General features: G+C 46.4%; 1 protein-coding gene across 6 annotated transcripts in view; it reads left to right on the top strand.

Annotated features, from left to right (window-relative positions):
• Nucleotides 1-16,310, top strand: part of PATJ (PATJ crumbs cell polarity complex component) — a 328,942-nt gene that overhangs the window by 245,281 nt on the left and 67,351 nt on the right. For all 6 annotated transcript variants that reach the window (XM_040360804.1, XM_040360805.1, XM_040360807.1 and 3 more), the window contains one exon: nt 9,685-9,757. In XM_040360804.1, the coding sequence (XP_040216738.1) occupies nt 9,685-9,757 (73 nt within the window). The remainder of the gene's footprint in view (nt 1-9,684; nt 9,758-16,310) is intronic.

The following is a 16,310-nucleotide window of genomic DNA, read 5'->3' as shown; positions in this document are numbered from 1 at the left end:
CGCACCTTTGGACCTCTTTTACATTACACAGCACCGCACCTTTGGACCTCTTTTACATTACACAGCACCGCACCTTTGGACCTCTTTTACATTACACAGCACTCTGGACCTCTTTTACATTACACAGCAACACTCTGCACCACTAGACCCCTTTAGATTTACACAGACACCCCCCAGCTCTGTCCTTTCCTGCATTAATCATGCAGATGGAGAGACAGTGAGCAGCGCTGAACAGAGGGCAATCACCTGCTGGTTTACTTATGTTGCATTTTTATTAATAATTGTTTTTTTTTTACTACTAATGGCGGCGATCAGCAATTTTTTTCGTGACTGCGACATTATGGAGGACACATTGGACAATTTTGACACATTTTTGGAACCATTGTCATTTTTACAGCAAAAAATGCACTGATTACTGTGAAAATGACAATTGCCGTTTAGAAGTTAACCACTAGGGGGCGAGAAGGGGTTAAGTGTGATCTCCTATGTGTTTCTAACTGTAGGGGGCGGGTCTGAACGTGTGACGTCATTGATCGTCTTTCCCTATATCAGGGAACACACGATCAATGACACTGCCACAGTGAAGAACATGGAAGGTGTGTTTACACTCACCTCTCCCCGTTCTTCAGCTCCGGGGACCGATCGCGGGACACCGGTGACGATCGGGTCCCGCGGGCGCGGTCACGGAGCTTAGGGCCGGCGGCGGCGCGCGTTCACGACCCCACGGCTGGGCTTAAAGAGTCACGTACAGGCACGTGATTGTGCCCAGCCGTGCCATTCTGCCGACGTATATCGGCGTGAACGGGTCCTTAAGTGGTGAAGCTTTTAATTAAAAAAAAAAAAACCCTGGAAGCTGATTGGTTTCTATGTAGAGCTGCACCAGATTTTGCACTCAGTTGTAGTAAATGCCGGCCAGCACAAGAGACATTGATTGATCCGCACTCAGATGACCTCACACCGCGCTTTCACCTTCTCCGATGCTTCTCCTTGATTTATGTTATTTTAGTTTTGGTCTAGAAGTCGCACGGCACATCAGATGGATTGAAAAATAAGAATAGATGAAAAGCCCCCCTGTGTTGGCGCCGCTCTCTTTTTGTCTTGCTGTGATATTTGCTCTTCTTTCTCTCTATTCTCTGCCTGCCCTCCTGTTTGCAATCCGGTATTTTGCAATCCTTTTTGTTTTTCTGGGCTGTGACGGCAGCTAATGGCTCCAGGATTACATATTATTTATTATCTGGCGATACGTTCCTGCACAAAGGTCTGCCTGCCAGGCATCCTCGGTGTATTGCAGATTTATGATGTTTAAGTAATGCATTGTGTGTAATTGGAATAAGGAGCAAGCTGGTGTTGCCCGTCCTGAGACTGCAGAACACCGAGCGATGCCAGCCCAGCTCCTTCCCCTCCTCTCTCTGCTAATTCCCACCAGATGGACAGAGAGGCATGGACTGTTCATTTCTAACACGCTGCCCATTTGTGTGATGTGAGTGGTGCTGTTCCATAGGGCCATACTGGGAAAACGGGGGGCTGGATGACTTTCTGAAAAAAAGGGTAAAATATTTAAAGCATCTCTATGGTCAAAATGGAAAATCCTATATTCATATTTAAGCTGGCCATAGATACTGTAGGGCAGTTGGGCACTAGGGTGACCACGTGTCCCGGATTGCCCGGGACAGTCCCGCATTTTGCAGGTCTGTCCCGGGCACATTCATTCCAGGACAATACAGTGTCCCCGAATGAAACTGACACAACCACCCCCCAGGCCAATCTGATGCCCCCAAAAAAGCTGCTACATCACCGCTTTACTCACTGGACCGTATTTGTCCTGGCCGGGAATGTCTGAAAAAGCACAATCCTGCCCCCTGCTTGTGATTGGATAAATCATAAATCCTGCCTCTTGTGTCCAATCACTGTGCTGTGATTCGTTACAGCACAAGCTGATTTTTGGGAAGGGAGGGTGTCCCTGAATGGTAGTTTGGAAATGTGGTCACCCTATTGGGCACATAGTCCTGATCTGACTCTGTGGCATCTTTGCTGGCCAGTGTATCCCTAAACACAAATGGGAGGGAGGGGTAGACGGGACGACTATATCAATGTGACATGTCCAATTGCTGTTTTTACAGATGAGCATCAATCAATGTGTGCAGTAGCTTGTAGGCAGGTGCAGTCTACTTTCTCCACTGCAGGTGGTGCTCTTTCGCAGCGGCACTGCAGTTTGAGAGGGAGTCGAGAGCAGCATGGTTCCTCTATGGCAGTGGTCTCCAAACTGTGGCCCGAGGGCCGGATGCGGCCCTTTGCTTGCCTTTATTCGGCCCTTGGGGCACTATGCCTCCCACTGATACAAGACACTATTCTGCCCTCTGACACCGACATTGGAGCACCATTTCTCCAACTGACACAACTAATAGAGCACTATTCCTCCCTATGATACCAGCAATGGGGCGCTATTATTCCCCCCCTAATACCAGATGTTTACTAACAATGATGCCAGGAAAATTTCCACTCCCGCTGGCCAAAGTCCGGCCCTCCAAGAGTCTGAAGGACAATAAACCGGCCCTTTATTTAGAATGTATGGAGACCCCTGCTCTATGGCATGGGTGCTTAACCTTTGGCCCTCCAGCTGTTGCAGGACTACAAGTCCTATCTTGCCTCTGCCTTTGGGAGTCATGCTTGTAATTGTCAGCCTTGCAATGCCTCATGGGACATGTCGTTTTGCAACAACTGGAGGGCCACAGGTTGAGCATATAGGGTCAGTCAGAGCCTATTTAAAGTGAACCTTCAGTAAAAAAAAAAAAAACTTTTCATCTATTAAAGTGGAGTTCCACCCAGAAATGGAACTTCAGCTGTTCGGATCCCCCCTCCGGTGTCACATTTGGCACCTTTCAGGGAGGAGGGGGGAGCAGATACCCGTCAAATGCGGTTATTTGCTCCCACTTCCAGGGGAAATTCACTGCACGTTGTGTGGCGAAATTAAGTCAGCAGCTACAGTATTTGTAGCTGCTGACATTAAAAAAAAAATTACGCCGGCGGAACTCCACTTTTTATCTTCTGCCCTTGTCGTTGTTTTTACCACTTAAGGACCCCTTCACGCCGATATACGTCGGCAGAATGGCACGGCTGGGCACAATCACGTACCTGTCTCTTTTGCGCCGCAACTTCTCTTGACATCTTTTGGGCACAAGACCACCAAACCACGCTCTGGCACCCCATTCCCTAACAGGCACTATCAGTTTGGCTGGAACCTGCTTTCTACATGCTGGATCTGTGAGTGTTCCCGATTGGTTTGTCTTTTCGCCGGGTTTATTGTGAAACGTCTTTCCATTATTTCAGTACAAGTTCTTTCATTGCACTTGGACTGCCATGTATTATTGCCACTGCTGCACTCCATATACAAGCTCATAGACATTAGTTTGATTAATCTAGGGCAGGGGTCTCAAACTGGCGGCCCTCCAGCTGTTGTGAAACTACAAGTCCCATGAGGCATTGCAAGGCTGACAGTTACAAGCATGACTCCCACAGGCAGAGGCATGATGGGACTTGTAGTTTCGCAACAGCTGGAGGGCCGCCAGTTTCATACCCCCTGATCTAGAGAGACAATCGTGTTATGATGAGTTAAAAGAGAAGCAAAAACTTGGTGTGTACCTGGCTTTAGTGTCTATAGACACCTTTAGGCCATTGTTTAAAACCTCAGATAACTATTGCTTCCCCTTCCTATCCCCATTTATGCCGGTATTGGGTTCATTTTGAGTTCCCCCCCCTGTAACGGAATGGCCCGTGACACCCAGAGACTTTTGAAGGATGTGGGGTACTCCTGTGCCAGCTTCACTAATGACTCTTGTGTCTAGGGTCATCCTATGTCCCTTTTGGGCATACTGTAGGATGACTGAGAACTGATATCTCGGATTACATGAGATAGGACATTAATGATAATTCATATATTGCAGGATATCTTGAGATATTACAGTTTGGTTAATTCTGTCCACAACAGGTCAATACGAGAGAGTGTCTCCTTCAATGCTTAACATAGACTGTTGAGATGCTATGGACACTTGTTTTGTGTGAAAAGTCTATTGATGATAAGATGTGGAATGTGACTTGTCAAGCTACAGTAATTAACCCCTCTAAATGCGGAGCCAGGCTGTCTGGATAATGATTTAGTAATTAGCCCATCTGAATGTGTATTGAACCCCATTGTGTGATGTTTTGGGTGGAGAGTTTCATTGTCCCTGTGATTAACTGTAACATGCTTGTAACTGCATAAAAACCTGAGAGTGTACCATTAAAGATTTATTCGTTTTGGAACCAGAAACAGAGCTGTATGTTTCGTCCTTCTGGGGAATGAAATGGGTCCTGTCGGCTGGATTGTCGGATAAGCTGTCGTGGGGCGATGGTATAGAATATCGTAAACGGTGGTGACCCCATACACCCCCCTATATATAAACATGATCCATAATTGCTTTTTACATAAGAAAATATCTAGGTAGGCGTATTGTCTTTGCATGTTAGGCAGCCTTCGCTTAATGCAGTGGTCTCCAAACTGTGGCTGAGGGCCGGATGCGGCCCCTTTGCTTGTCTTTATCCGGCCCTTGGGGCACTATCCCTCCCACTGATACGAGACACTATTCTGCCATCTGACACCAACAGTGGAGCACCATTTCTCCCAATGACACCACTAATGGGGCTTTATTCCTCCCTATGATACCAACGATGGGGCACTATTCCTCCCCCTAATACCAGATGTTTAGTCCCACTGATGCCAGAAAAATTTCCACCCCCCCGCTGGCCAAAGTCCAGCCCTCCAAGTGTCTGAAGGACAATAAACCGGCCCTTTGTTTAGAATGTTTGGAGACCCCTGGCTTAATGCGACATCTCAGTTGACTTACTGCAGTCTGAAAAACTTAGAAAATAAACCGTGTTGTAAAGGTCACAGCTTCAAGCAAGATGGAATCAAAAATGAGCTTGGTCAGTGACCAGTCACATCCGCCTGTGTGATCCATGCTCCTAGGGTTGGATGATGGCACTATGCCAGCCTGTGTACCCATTTGGTGATGGTGTCCTTGGCATCTCATGCCGGCACAATTGCATGATCTGAATGCCAGCCAGAAGGTTTCAGGGGTCCCTGTGACGCCCATCCCTCTCTCATCCTCTTACTGTTCAGCCATGATTACATTGACGGGTGAAGGACGATACAATTACATTGATGTTCTTGCTAAGTGGTGTGTTGCGTTTTCCTCTGATTCTGTCTAATCCAGGGAAAAGCTTAATTTTGTTTTTGATTAAAGTGGCTCATCACTTGTCACAGGTAAGTGGTAGCATCTGAGTAGCACAATTTTAGAGGGAGAGGGTAATAGATTTAAAGTGCCTTTCCAGGCAGAAATTATATTTTTAATAGAGAACACTTTTCTTCTCTATTCTGCTACTAAAGTTTGTGCAAAAGTGTCACTAAATAGTAAAAATTTAGTCCCCTCCGTGATACTTTTTTTTATTTGCACTAATATACAATTTTTCAGGACAAGCTTTCAGGGTATGTCCCCTTCTTAAGAGCAGGTTCACACAGGGGCAACACGACTTTCAGCGCGACTTTGGGAGGCGACTTGAGTATGAATCACAACGCGACTTGAAGTCACCCCCAGGAACGGGAACTCGATGACAAATTTTAAATAAACTGGCATGGGTTACCCCTCCAAGAGCATACCAGGCCCTTAGGTCTTGTATGGATTTCAAGGGGAACCCCCTACCTCAAAAAAAACGGCGTGGGGGTCCCCCCAAATCCATACCAGACCCTTATCCAAGCATGCAGACCAGTTGGTCAGGAAAGGGGTGGGGACGAGCGAGCCCCCCCCCCCTCCTGAGCCGTACCAGTCGGCATGCCCTCAACATGGGGGGGGGGTTCTTTGGGGCAGGGGGACACCCTGCGGCCCCCCATCCCAAAGCACCTTGCCCCCATGTTGATGGGGACAAGGGCCTCTTTGGTTGTCGGGATCTGCGGGCGGGGGGCTTATCGGAATCTGGGAGCCCCCTTTAATAAGGGATCCCTATTAAAGCAGTGTCAGTAGGAGAAACTATGCCCCATTGTTGGTATCAGTGGATGAAATAGCGCCCCAAGGGCCGGATAAAAGCAAGCAAAGGGCCGCATCTGGCCCCCGGGCCGCAGTTTGCAGACTATTTTATATCATCCATCTGAATTGAAAGAGAGCAGGTAGTGGGTGAGGGGGGATCCTCTTCCTATTTAGCCATGTGTGTAATCTGCGTTTTAACTATTGATATCCTGTAAACTTGATTTTTTTTTTTTTTTTACACACGATCCGAAAATCGGACGAAAAATACCGCTTTCAAAGCGATTGTTCGATAATGGGATTGTTGGCACACACCTTTTGAGATCGGACAAGCACGAAAATATATCTCGTACAATACCAAAACGATTTTTGTTCAATCAGTACAGTTGTCCGAAAATACAATAGAAATGCAATACAAAACATTACATCACTTCCGTTTTTTTTTTTTTTTTATTCTGACGTACGCAACTTTTCGTAACTTTAGTAAACTCTTCATGTTCGATATGTAATAAGCATGCAAAATAATACTGACGATGTGTCGTCCGATTTTTGGATCGTGGGTACAAGGCTTTACTAAACCCACAACAGTAAAATCAGTCTGTATATGCAGTAAAGCAGTTGTAGGCAACCTGGGGCCCTCCAGCCGTTGCAGAACTACAAGTCCCATCATGCCTCCTGGGAGTAATTTTAACTGCCAGCCTTGCAATGCCTCATGGGAAATGTAGTTCCACACCAGCTGGAGGGCCCCATGTTGCCTACCTACCCCTTCAGTAAAACATGCTTGTTATACTCACTGTGGAACCTAAGGGATTAATCCTCTGCATTGTGTAAACAGGCTTTTTGATCCTGTCTGCTCTCATCCTCCTCTTCTTTTACTGTTCCCAATCTAGCTGCTTATAGTACAGAGCCTTGGGGACAAGCTGCACATGCTAAGTTTTGATGTGTATTGCTAGTTTTTTTTATTATTTCTTGGGAGAGTACATGTAATCAGCACAGGGCCAATCGACACTGTCCAGACAGAGGGTCGGGTCATACAGCCTCATAGGACAGTCAGGGGAGAATAACAACTCCTATAAGCTTTAACCAGTGTCAGGTCACCTGTGGCCAGGTGACAGATGCACTTTGTTGGAGACAGGAGTGCACCGCAAGGTAGTGAATCTAATAGCCGACTGCTGCAGATGGTCAGGAAGCGTGAGCCCAAGATTCCCAAGGGCGCGGAGTCTAAGACCCAGCTTTGTGTTCACCAGAGCCTCTAGCGGTGAGGATGGCCTTCGCTGCAGCTGGATCCAGGTCGCGACCCCTGGGATCCCATAGGTCACACTCCGCAGGGAGAGAGGGGAAGCAGCAACCAGGACAAGCCATAGTGATGGGTAAGCCGAGGTCAGGGCAACAGGCAGACAAGGGTAACCGAGGGACAGGCAAAAGGTCAGGGTCACAGGCAAACAGGAGAAGTCAGGGACGAGCCAAAAACGGTACACAGGAAGGTAAACGTAGCACACTGCAGACAGGAACTTAAGCTAACAACAAGGTTAAACAGCCCAGCAGACTAGCAGTGCAGTGGTTAATATAGGCTTCCTGTGTTGGCCTGGGGTGGAGCCATACAGGGAGGAAAGTGATAAAAGACAGCTAGGAAGAGAGTCAGGCCTCTAATGAACACATGGAGATAGGTAAGCTGCCAGACTTTATTGCATATCCATGACAACCAGACACTGATAGAAGTCACATAGACTGCTATATACCATATATACTCGAGTATAAGCCAAGTTTTTCAGCACATTTTTGTTCTGCTGAAAATGCCCCCCCCCCCCCCTCGGCTTATACGCAAGTCACCTTTTTTCGCCTGATCTCCCGGACTTTAGGGACCCAGTACTTGGCACACATTTAGCCCCACTCTTCTTCTATAAGTGTGCAAAGTTTGTTGTTAAGGGAACCTACGGCAGGGGAGCACCGATTTTTCAAAGCCGGGCACCCCTTCCATAGACTCCCATGTTAAATGGTCATTTTTCCTGTGACTCTGGACCCGGAACCTGGCACAGATGTAGCCCCATTTCTCCTCTACAAGTGTGCAAAGCTTGTTGTCTGGGGGGCCTACGGCTGGGGAGCACCGGTTTTTCAAAGCTGGGCACCCCTTCCATAGACTCCCATGTTAAACGTCAGTCTAGTCATGGGCACAGTGGAGGCATGGGCACAGTGGAGGCATGCACATGGACACAGTGAAACAAAGTGAGGCATGCAGATGGACACCCTAGGCTTATATTCGAGTCAATACGTTTTCCATTTTTTGGTGGTAAAATTAGGTGCCTCGGCTTATATTCGGGTCGCTTATACTCGAGTATATATGGTACTGATGATGAGAAAATGTATTTAGCAGTTTATATTTACTAAAATAATGTAATGTTCTGTGTACTGTGGGAGACCAGATATAGGGAGTGCAAGCTCCTGGGTTTAGTAACACTTTTAAGAAATTATTTGTAAACCTAAAAAAGAAACCTAGATTCTGGAAAAATAGGATTTTTTGTACTCACCGTAAAATCCTTTTCTCTGAAGTCCATGGACGGACACAGCTCCTTAAATCTTGACAATTGGGTTATGTTCCCTTCTCCTGTTAACTGGGAACATAACCCACTTGTCAAGATTTAAGGAGATGTGTCCGTCCATGGACGATTAGGCCCCGTACACACGATAGAATCCATCCGCTGAAAAATCCCAGCAAATGGGTTTCAGCGGATAGATCCTATGGTGTGTACACTCCAGCGGATCTGTTTCCGCGGATATTTATCCCCTGGGATGGATTCCAGCAGATCGAATATTTGCTGACATGCCAAACAAATCTATCTGCTGGAATCCATCCCAACGGATGGATCCGCTGGTCTGTATAGACTCACCGGATCCATCCGTCCGAAGGGATCCCCCGCATGCGTTGTAATGATTCGACGCATGCGTGGAATTCCTTATATGACAGCGTCGCGCACGTCGCCGCGTCATAATCGCGGCGACGGCGCGACATGTCATCGCCAGAGGATTTCGGCGCGGATTTCAATGCGATGGTGAGTACACTCCATCGCATTAAAATCTGCTGAAATCCTCGAGAGGATTTATCCGCGGAAACGGTCCGCTGGACCGTATCCGCGGATAAATCCTCCCGTGTGTATGGGGCCTAAGAGAAAATAGGATTTTTGTACTCACCATAAAATCCTTTTCTCTGGGTCCATGGACGTCCATGGAGCTGTGTCCGTCCATGGACGATAAGAGAAATAAAATGAGTGATTCACATGCAATATTTCATATTTATGTGACAAAAAATACAAATATTAAAAATAAAATGTAAGAAAAATTAACACAATTTAAAAATTTCTGCATATTCCCTTTAAGAAATTTTGTGAAATTAAACCTGCCTGCATCCGTCCGAAACGTACACCTGGCTTTTCGGAGACTGACTCCTTTTAGCAAGGGAGAGACGTTGTATCCTAAGGCAGCCGATCAATCGTCCTCTCCCTGTGCTGACTGACGAGCGTTCTATTTGTACAGATTCAGCCCTTGGAATTGTTCTTCCCAGTGAGAAAAGCGCACACAGCTGCTGTCATGTTTTTATGTGGCCGATAACAAAGATGATTTTATTTTCTTTCATCAGGAATAAAGATGCGGCTCACCAGATGGCCATCGGCCCCTTCCCGCTGCCAGCAAGTTCCCAGTTCTCCAATCAGGTGAGCAAGCAATGCTTATTAGAAAGCTGGTGCCTTGGCAATCTCTGGGGCTTGTAGGGCTGAGCTGAGGTCTGGCTACACCACTAATGGAGCTTTACAAGAGATGGATGGGTTGCAATGCCAACAATCATGCAGGTGAAAGCTGCTGTGTTCATGTAGATAAGGCAAGGAACAGGATAAGAACAGATTTTACATCTGACATATCAATTAACAAAAAGTGGGCAATCACTTTAAAGCAGATTATCATTACCGAGTACAAATACTTCTAGTAGAGCTTGCCAAAAAAAAAAAATCAATGTTTGACGTGGAGTTATTACATTGGCATGCTTGCTGTACCATATTTTCAGTATTGTATTTCTTTTATAGAATTTGAAATGCTTCCTCTTGTGGTCATTTCTAAATGGGGGGGGGGGGGGGGAGGGAGTACCCGCACAGGTGTCAAACTGGCGGCCCTCCAGCTGCTTCAGAACTACGGGTCCCATGAGGCATTGCAAAGCTGATGGTTACAAGCATGACTCAAGGCTGAGGTGTGATGGGACTTGTAGTTCCGCAACAGCTGGAGGGCAACCAGTTTGACATCCCTAAGTGAACCTGTGCTTCACTACATGGCAAAGCAACTGGATCATTTAAATGCCCCCCTGTCACGGCTGCCCATTCTTACCATTTTGTTTTTTTTACCATCTTCCGCTCTGTTCTGCCACCAATGTGGGCAAGTGCAGTCTACTTTCTTCACTGTAGATGGCGCTCAAACGCAGCGGCATTGCAGGGGGAGAGGAATAGCTAGATTCACATAGTTAGGCCGGCGTTTCAGTAGATACGCCGACCTAACTCTGAATCTGCGCCAACCTAAGTTTAGGTGTATTCTCAAACAGAGATACACTTAAACCTATCTAAGATAGGACGGCTTGCGCCGTCCTATCTTAGGGTGCAATATTTAGGCTGGCCGCTAGGTGGCGCTTCCATTGCGGTCGGCGTAGAATATGTAAATCACTAGATACGCCTATTCACGAACGTACGCCCGGCCGACGCAGTACAGATACGCCGTTTGCGTAACGCATTATCAGGCCTAAAGTTATTCCAACAAATAGTTGGAATAGTAATGTTAACATATGGCCGCCGTTCACGCTTCGAAATTAGAAAATTTTACGTTGTTTGCGTAAGTCGTCCGTGAATAGGGATTTACGTCATTTACGTCCACGTCGAAACCAATAGGCCCGTGCGGCGTACGTTGCCGCAATGCACACTGGGATATGTAGGCGGACGGCGCATGCGCCGTTCCAAAAAAAACTTCAATCACGTCAGGTCAAGCCACATTAACATAAAACACGACCCCTCAGCTAAATTTGAATTAGGCGCCATTACGTCAGCCCGATTTACGCTACGCCGCCGTAACTTAGCAGGCAAGTACTTTGAGAATCATGTACTTGCCTCGCTAAATTACGGAGGCGTAGTGTAAATGCCATATGCTACGCCGCCGCAACTATGCGCTCGCCATCCTGAATCTAGTTAGAAGTCTAGAGGAACATGGAAGAAGGAGGTTACCTCTTGGAAATGGGATTTTGTGGGCAATGAAAAGAAAAATTCAAAAATTACATACGACTGACCTCTGTACACTGCCCTACATACTACTGACCTCTGTACACTGCCCTACATACTACTGACCTTTGTACACTGCCCTGCATACTACTGATCTCTGTACACTGTCCTACATACTACTGACCTCTGTACACTGTCCTACATACTACTGACCTCTGTACACTGTCCTACATACTACTGACCTCTGTACACTGTCCTACATCCTACTGACCTCTGCTCTACATCCTACTGACCTCTGTACGCTGTCCTACATACTACTGACCTCTGTACACTGTCCTACATACTACTGACCTCTGTACACTGTCCTACATCCTACTGACCTCTGCTCTACATCCTACTGACCTCTGTACGCTGCCCTACATACTACTGACCTCTGTACGCTGCCCTACGTACTCCTGATCTCTGTACACTGCCCTGCATACTACTGACCTCTGTACACTGTCCTACATACTACTGACCTCTGTACACTGCCCTACATACTACTGACCTCTGTACACTGCCCTGCATACTACTGACCTCTGTGCACTGCCCTGCATACTACTGACCTCTGTACACTGCCCTACATGCTAATGACCTCTGTACAATGCCCTACATACTACTGATCTCTGTACACTGCCCTTCTCCTCCTCCTCTGTGCATCTCCTCCTCCTAGGCAGCCAATCGGATCGCCTCTCCTTTCGGCCAATTGGGTGACGGGTCTCAGGAATCACTTCCTGATTGGCCAGTAGGAGAATCAGGAAGACCATAATGAATATTTATTTGCTACTGTCACACAAGTGGCTGTGCTTGGGGCGCAGTGCTCTACGCCCCGAGCCCACCCTTTTTTTAAACCTATTGAAGCCTCAGGCTCTAATCATGTGCTTAAAAAAAAACAACATTGGAATCCATGCGTCTGGTGCCCCGCATGTAGATTAGGGGGCTGGGCCCCTGCGACCTGCTTTATGGGCCGCTACTGCTGGGGAGGTAAGAAAAGACAAATGTAGGCTGCTTGGGAGAGGGGCATGAAAGGTAATCCTATGCCCTGCATGGGCAAGTGTGTGAAGTGAATGGGGCATATGTAATGAGTGGCAGTAGGCCAGCATGGTGGATTCTGCCAGGGAGAGCGGGGCTGATGACAGCCTGGGCTCATAGGAAGTGAGCTGAAAGACAATGGCTGCCATTCCATCTAGAAACCTAACAGCACCTAGTGGTGAAAGAGGATTACTGTAGGGGACAGCTCCAGATTACAGGTGAATATTGAAGTATAAATAGCTTTTTTTTTTTTTTTTTTTTTTAGACTTTTTTTACTCTTTTATTTTTTTTTTCTGGTGTTTAATGATAAAAACATAGGGCCAGATTCACGAATATTTACGGCGGCGTAAAGTATCCCCTTTACATTACCCTGCCGCAAGTTTTCGTCGTAAGTGCTTGATTCACAAAGCACTTACGTGTAAACTTGCAGCGGCGTAGCGAAAACCTGTCCGGCGCAAGCCCGCCTAATTTAAATGGGGCGTGTACCATTTAAATTAGGCGCGTTCCCGCGCTGAATGTTCTGCGCATGCTCTGTGTGAAAATTTCCCAACGTGCTTTGCGCGAAATTACGGCGCCCCGACGTATTTTTTGAACGGCGACGTGCGTTACGTCGTTTCGTATTCTCGGACGTCTTACGCTGTTCTAAATGTAAGCCATGAAAAAGCAGGCCTAAGTTTGCAACGGGAAAAACCGACTAGCGACCACGTAAGAGATTGCGACAAACGCGCGTATCTTCGTGGATCGGCGTAATCAGCTAATTTGCATACCCGACGCTGGAAAACGACGCAAACTCCACCCAGCGGCCGCCAGAAAATTACACCTAGGATCCGAAGCCGTACGCCTGTCGGATCTTTGCCAAAAGCCGTCGTATCTTTGTTTGTGAATTACAAATAAAGATACGATGTGTCAAATTTGAAAGTACGCCGGAGTATCAGCAGATACTCCGGCGTACTTTTTCTGGGAATCTGGCCCATAGTTGCTGCTGTAACTTGTTTTTGACGGTTACATTTCATGCAGATGTCCCTGAAGAATAGTTTCATCATCGCTCCGCTAGTCTACAATGTGTGTGAATGCCATACAAAGCCTGTGGATGGGATATTCTTTGCTTGTTTGTTGGCTCTTGTACAGTATCGCCCCGGAGAGACGCGCAGAAGAGCACAACATGCATCATTTCCATTCTTCTGTAATGCTGATGCACAAATATAAAAAAAAACATTCCACACCTTTCACTTGAACATATTTCCTTCGTTGTAGCTGAAATGCTTTTACGCCGTGTACACCAAGGCTGCGGGTGAAGGACGGGCCGCACTCTTCTACGGAGCATACAAAAAGCCTTGTTTCTGTAGTCACTCACAAATACTTGCTGGTCAGGAACACGTGTTTTTATCGCACTGCTTGTAGGTGCTGTGCAATGCTGAGAAGATCTGAGATTGATACAGAAATCTCAGGGATAAATTATTAATTTGCTGCTTTGTAGCTTTATATTCAAATGAAGATCTTTAGAGGGGAAAAAAAGCATCAAATATGATCCATCAGGCTTACAGCTATCAAATACATTAAAGAGGAACTGCGGTCTGCTCACATAATTTGTAATAAATGTAATGAAGCTTCCCTCCAACACTTTGCATAATATTGTGTATATATATATATATATATATATATATATATAGCTGGATTCAGGTATGTCAGCGTAATTTTGACCCGGCGTGGCGTAGCGTATTTACGCTACGCCGCCGTAAGTCAAAGAGGCAAGTGTGTATTCACAAAGCACTTGCCTCCTAAGTTACGGCGGCGTAGCGTAAATGGGCTGGCCTAAGCGCGCCATATCCCAGTGTGCATTGCTCCAAAGTACGTATTGGTTTTGACGTGAACGTAAATTACGTCCAGCCCCATTCACGGACGACTTGCGCAATCGACGTAAAATTTTCAAATTTCGACGCGGGAACGACGGCCATACTTGACATTGGCTAGGCCAGCTATTTGTTCGGCTAACTTTACGCCGGAAAACGCCTTACGTAAACGGCGTATCTTTACTGCGACGGGCAAACGTACGTTTGTGAATCTGCGTATATCGCTGATTTACGCATTCTAGGCATAAATCAGCGTTCACGCCCCTAGCGGCCGGCGGAACTAGACAGCTAAGCTACGACGGCGCAGGCTGTCGTATCTTAGCTACATTTAAGTGTAACTCAATTTGAGAATACACTTAAATGTACGACGGCTTCGATTCCGAGTTACGATGGCGTATCTACTGATACACCGGCGTAACTCTTTGCTAATCTAGCCAAGTCTCTTATTCTGTACTTGCCAAATATGCTGCAGAAATCTCCCTTCACTGAGTCTGGCTGCATCCATTTTATCTGTGGGCAGCTGAAGCTGCTAGTTGTTCACTTCCTGGATTTACACAGACACAGAGGCACACCTCCAGCTCAGAAGCTCTCATTTGCTTTCTTATGACCCACCCACCTCCCTTCCTGACAAACTCACCAGAGTGAGAGAGAGAGCTGTGCATGATGTCCTAAGCCTAGGCTAATAACCAGACAAGAAACAGGAACGAGGGACACCTTTTAGCAAACGTATGTAGGCATAAGACACACCCCCTGTCATGCCCCCTTAAAGGAGAATTGTACAAAAAAGATTGGTTAAACCCACAAGTGCTTTTTGTACCACTACTATTCCTTTTATATTGGCTTCTGACATTTACAAATTTAGCACTTTAGAAATTGGATGAAAGGTTTAGCACTGGGAAACACTTTCTGAAAGATAAAAAGTGCATTTTATATACAACTATATAGACCAAAATGAGGGACAAGTGAGAAGGACAGAGGGACTTTGTTCCAAATCAGGGACATTCCTTTGAAATTGGGGACAGTTGGGAGCTATGCAGTCATGCTGGAACAGAAAAGGGTCTTCCATCAAACTTTTATCACAAGGTTCAAAGCCCACAATTGTACCCTTCATTGGAAACACTTGAACTTAATCATTTCGAGGAGTGTATTTTGGCGATGCAGGTAGGTGTGGTGGTCAGGTGTCCTCAGACTTGTGGCCATAAAAATTGGTCAGGTGTCCTCAGACTTGTGGCCATAATAATGGTCAGGTGTCCTCAGACTTGTGGCCATTATAATGGTCAGGTGTCCTCAGACTTGTGGCCATAATAATGGTCAGGTGTCCTCAGACTTGTGGCCATAATAATGGTCATGTGTTCTCAGACTTGTGGTCATAATAATGGTCAGGTGTCCTCAGACCTGTGGTCATAATAATGGTCAGGTGTCCTCAGACCTGTGGTCATAATAATGGTCAGGTGTCCTCAGACCTGTGGTCATTATAATGGTCAGGTGTCCTCAGACTTGTGGTCATAATAATGGTCAGGTGTCCTCAGACCTGTGGTCATAATAATGGTCAGGTGTCCTCAGACCTGTGGTCATTATAATGGTCAGGTGTCCTCAGACTTGTGGTCATTATGGTTAGGTTTCCTCAGACTTGTGGCCATAATAATGGTCGGGTGTCCCCAGACTTGTGGCCATAATAATGGTCAGGTGTCCCCAGACTTGTGGTCATAATAATGGTCGGGTGTCCCCAGACTTGTGGTCATAATAATGGTCAGGTGTCCTCAGACTTGTGGTCATTATAAGGGTCAGGTGTCCTCAGACTTTTGGTCATTATAAGGGTCAGGTTTTCTCAGACTTGTGGTCATTATGGTCAGGTTTCCTCAGACTTGTGGTCATTATAAGGGTCAGGTGTCCTGTTAATGGAGACTTTGCCTTATCCATTCATTATATCTGCTGAGAAACTTATGAATCCAGACCAAAAAAAAAATCACTGAGAGATGGGCTTAATATTTGTGGCATCTTGTTCCTTGCACCCTACTGATAATCTTAGTTTAGTGAAGGCACGGGGCTTGCTTTCCTCCGTACTCCCCTTGTACATTATCTTCATACTCTGAATA

This window comes from Rana temporaria, chromosome 7, assembly GCF_905171775.1.
Source record: "Rana temporaria chromosome 7, aRanTem1.1, whole genome shotgun sequence".
NCBI classification, from domain to species: Eukaryota; Metazoa; Chordata; class Amphibia; order Anura; family Ranidae; genus Rana; species Rana temporaria.
The sequence above is the reverse complement of the archived record's forward strand: the minus strand, read 5'-3'. Positions and strand labels throughout refer to the sequence as shown.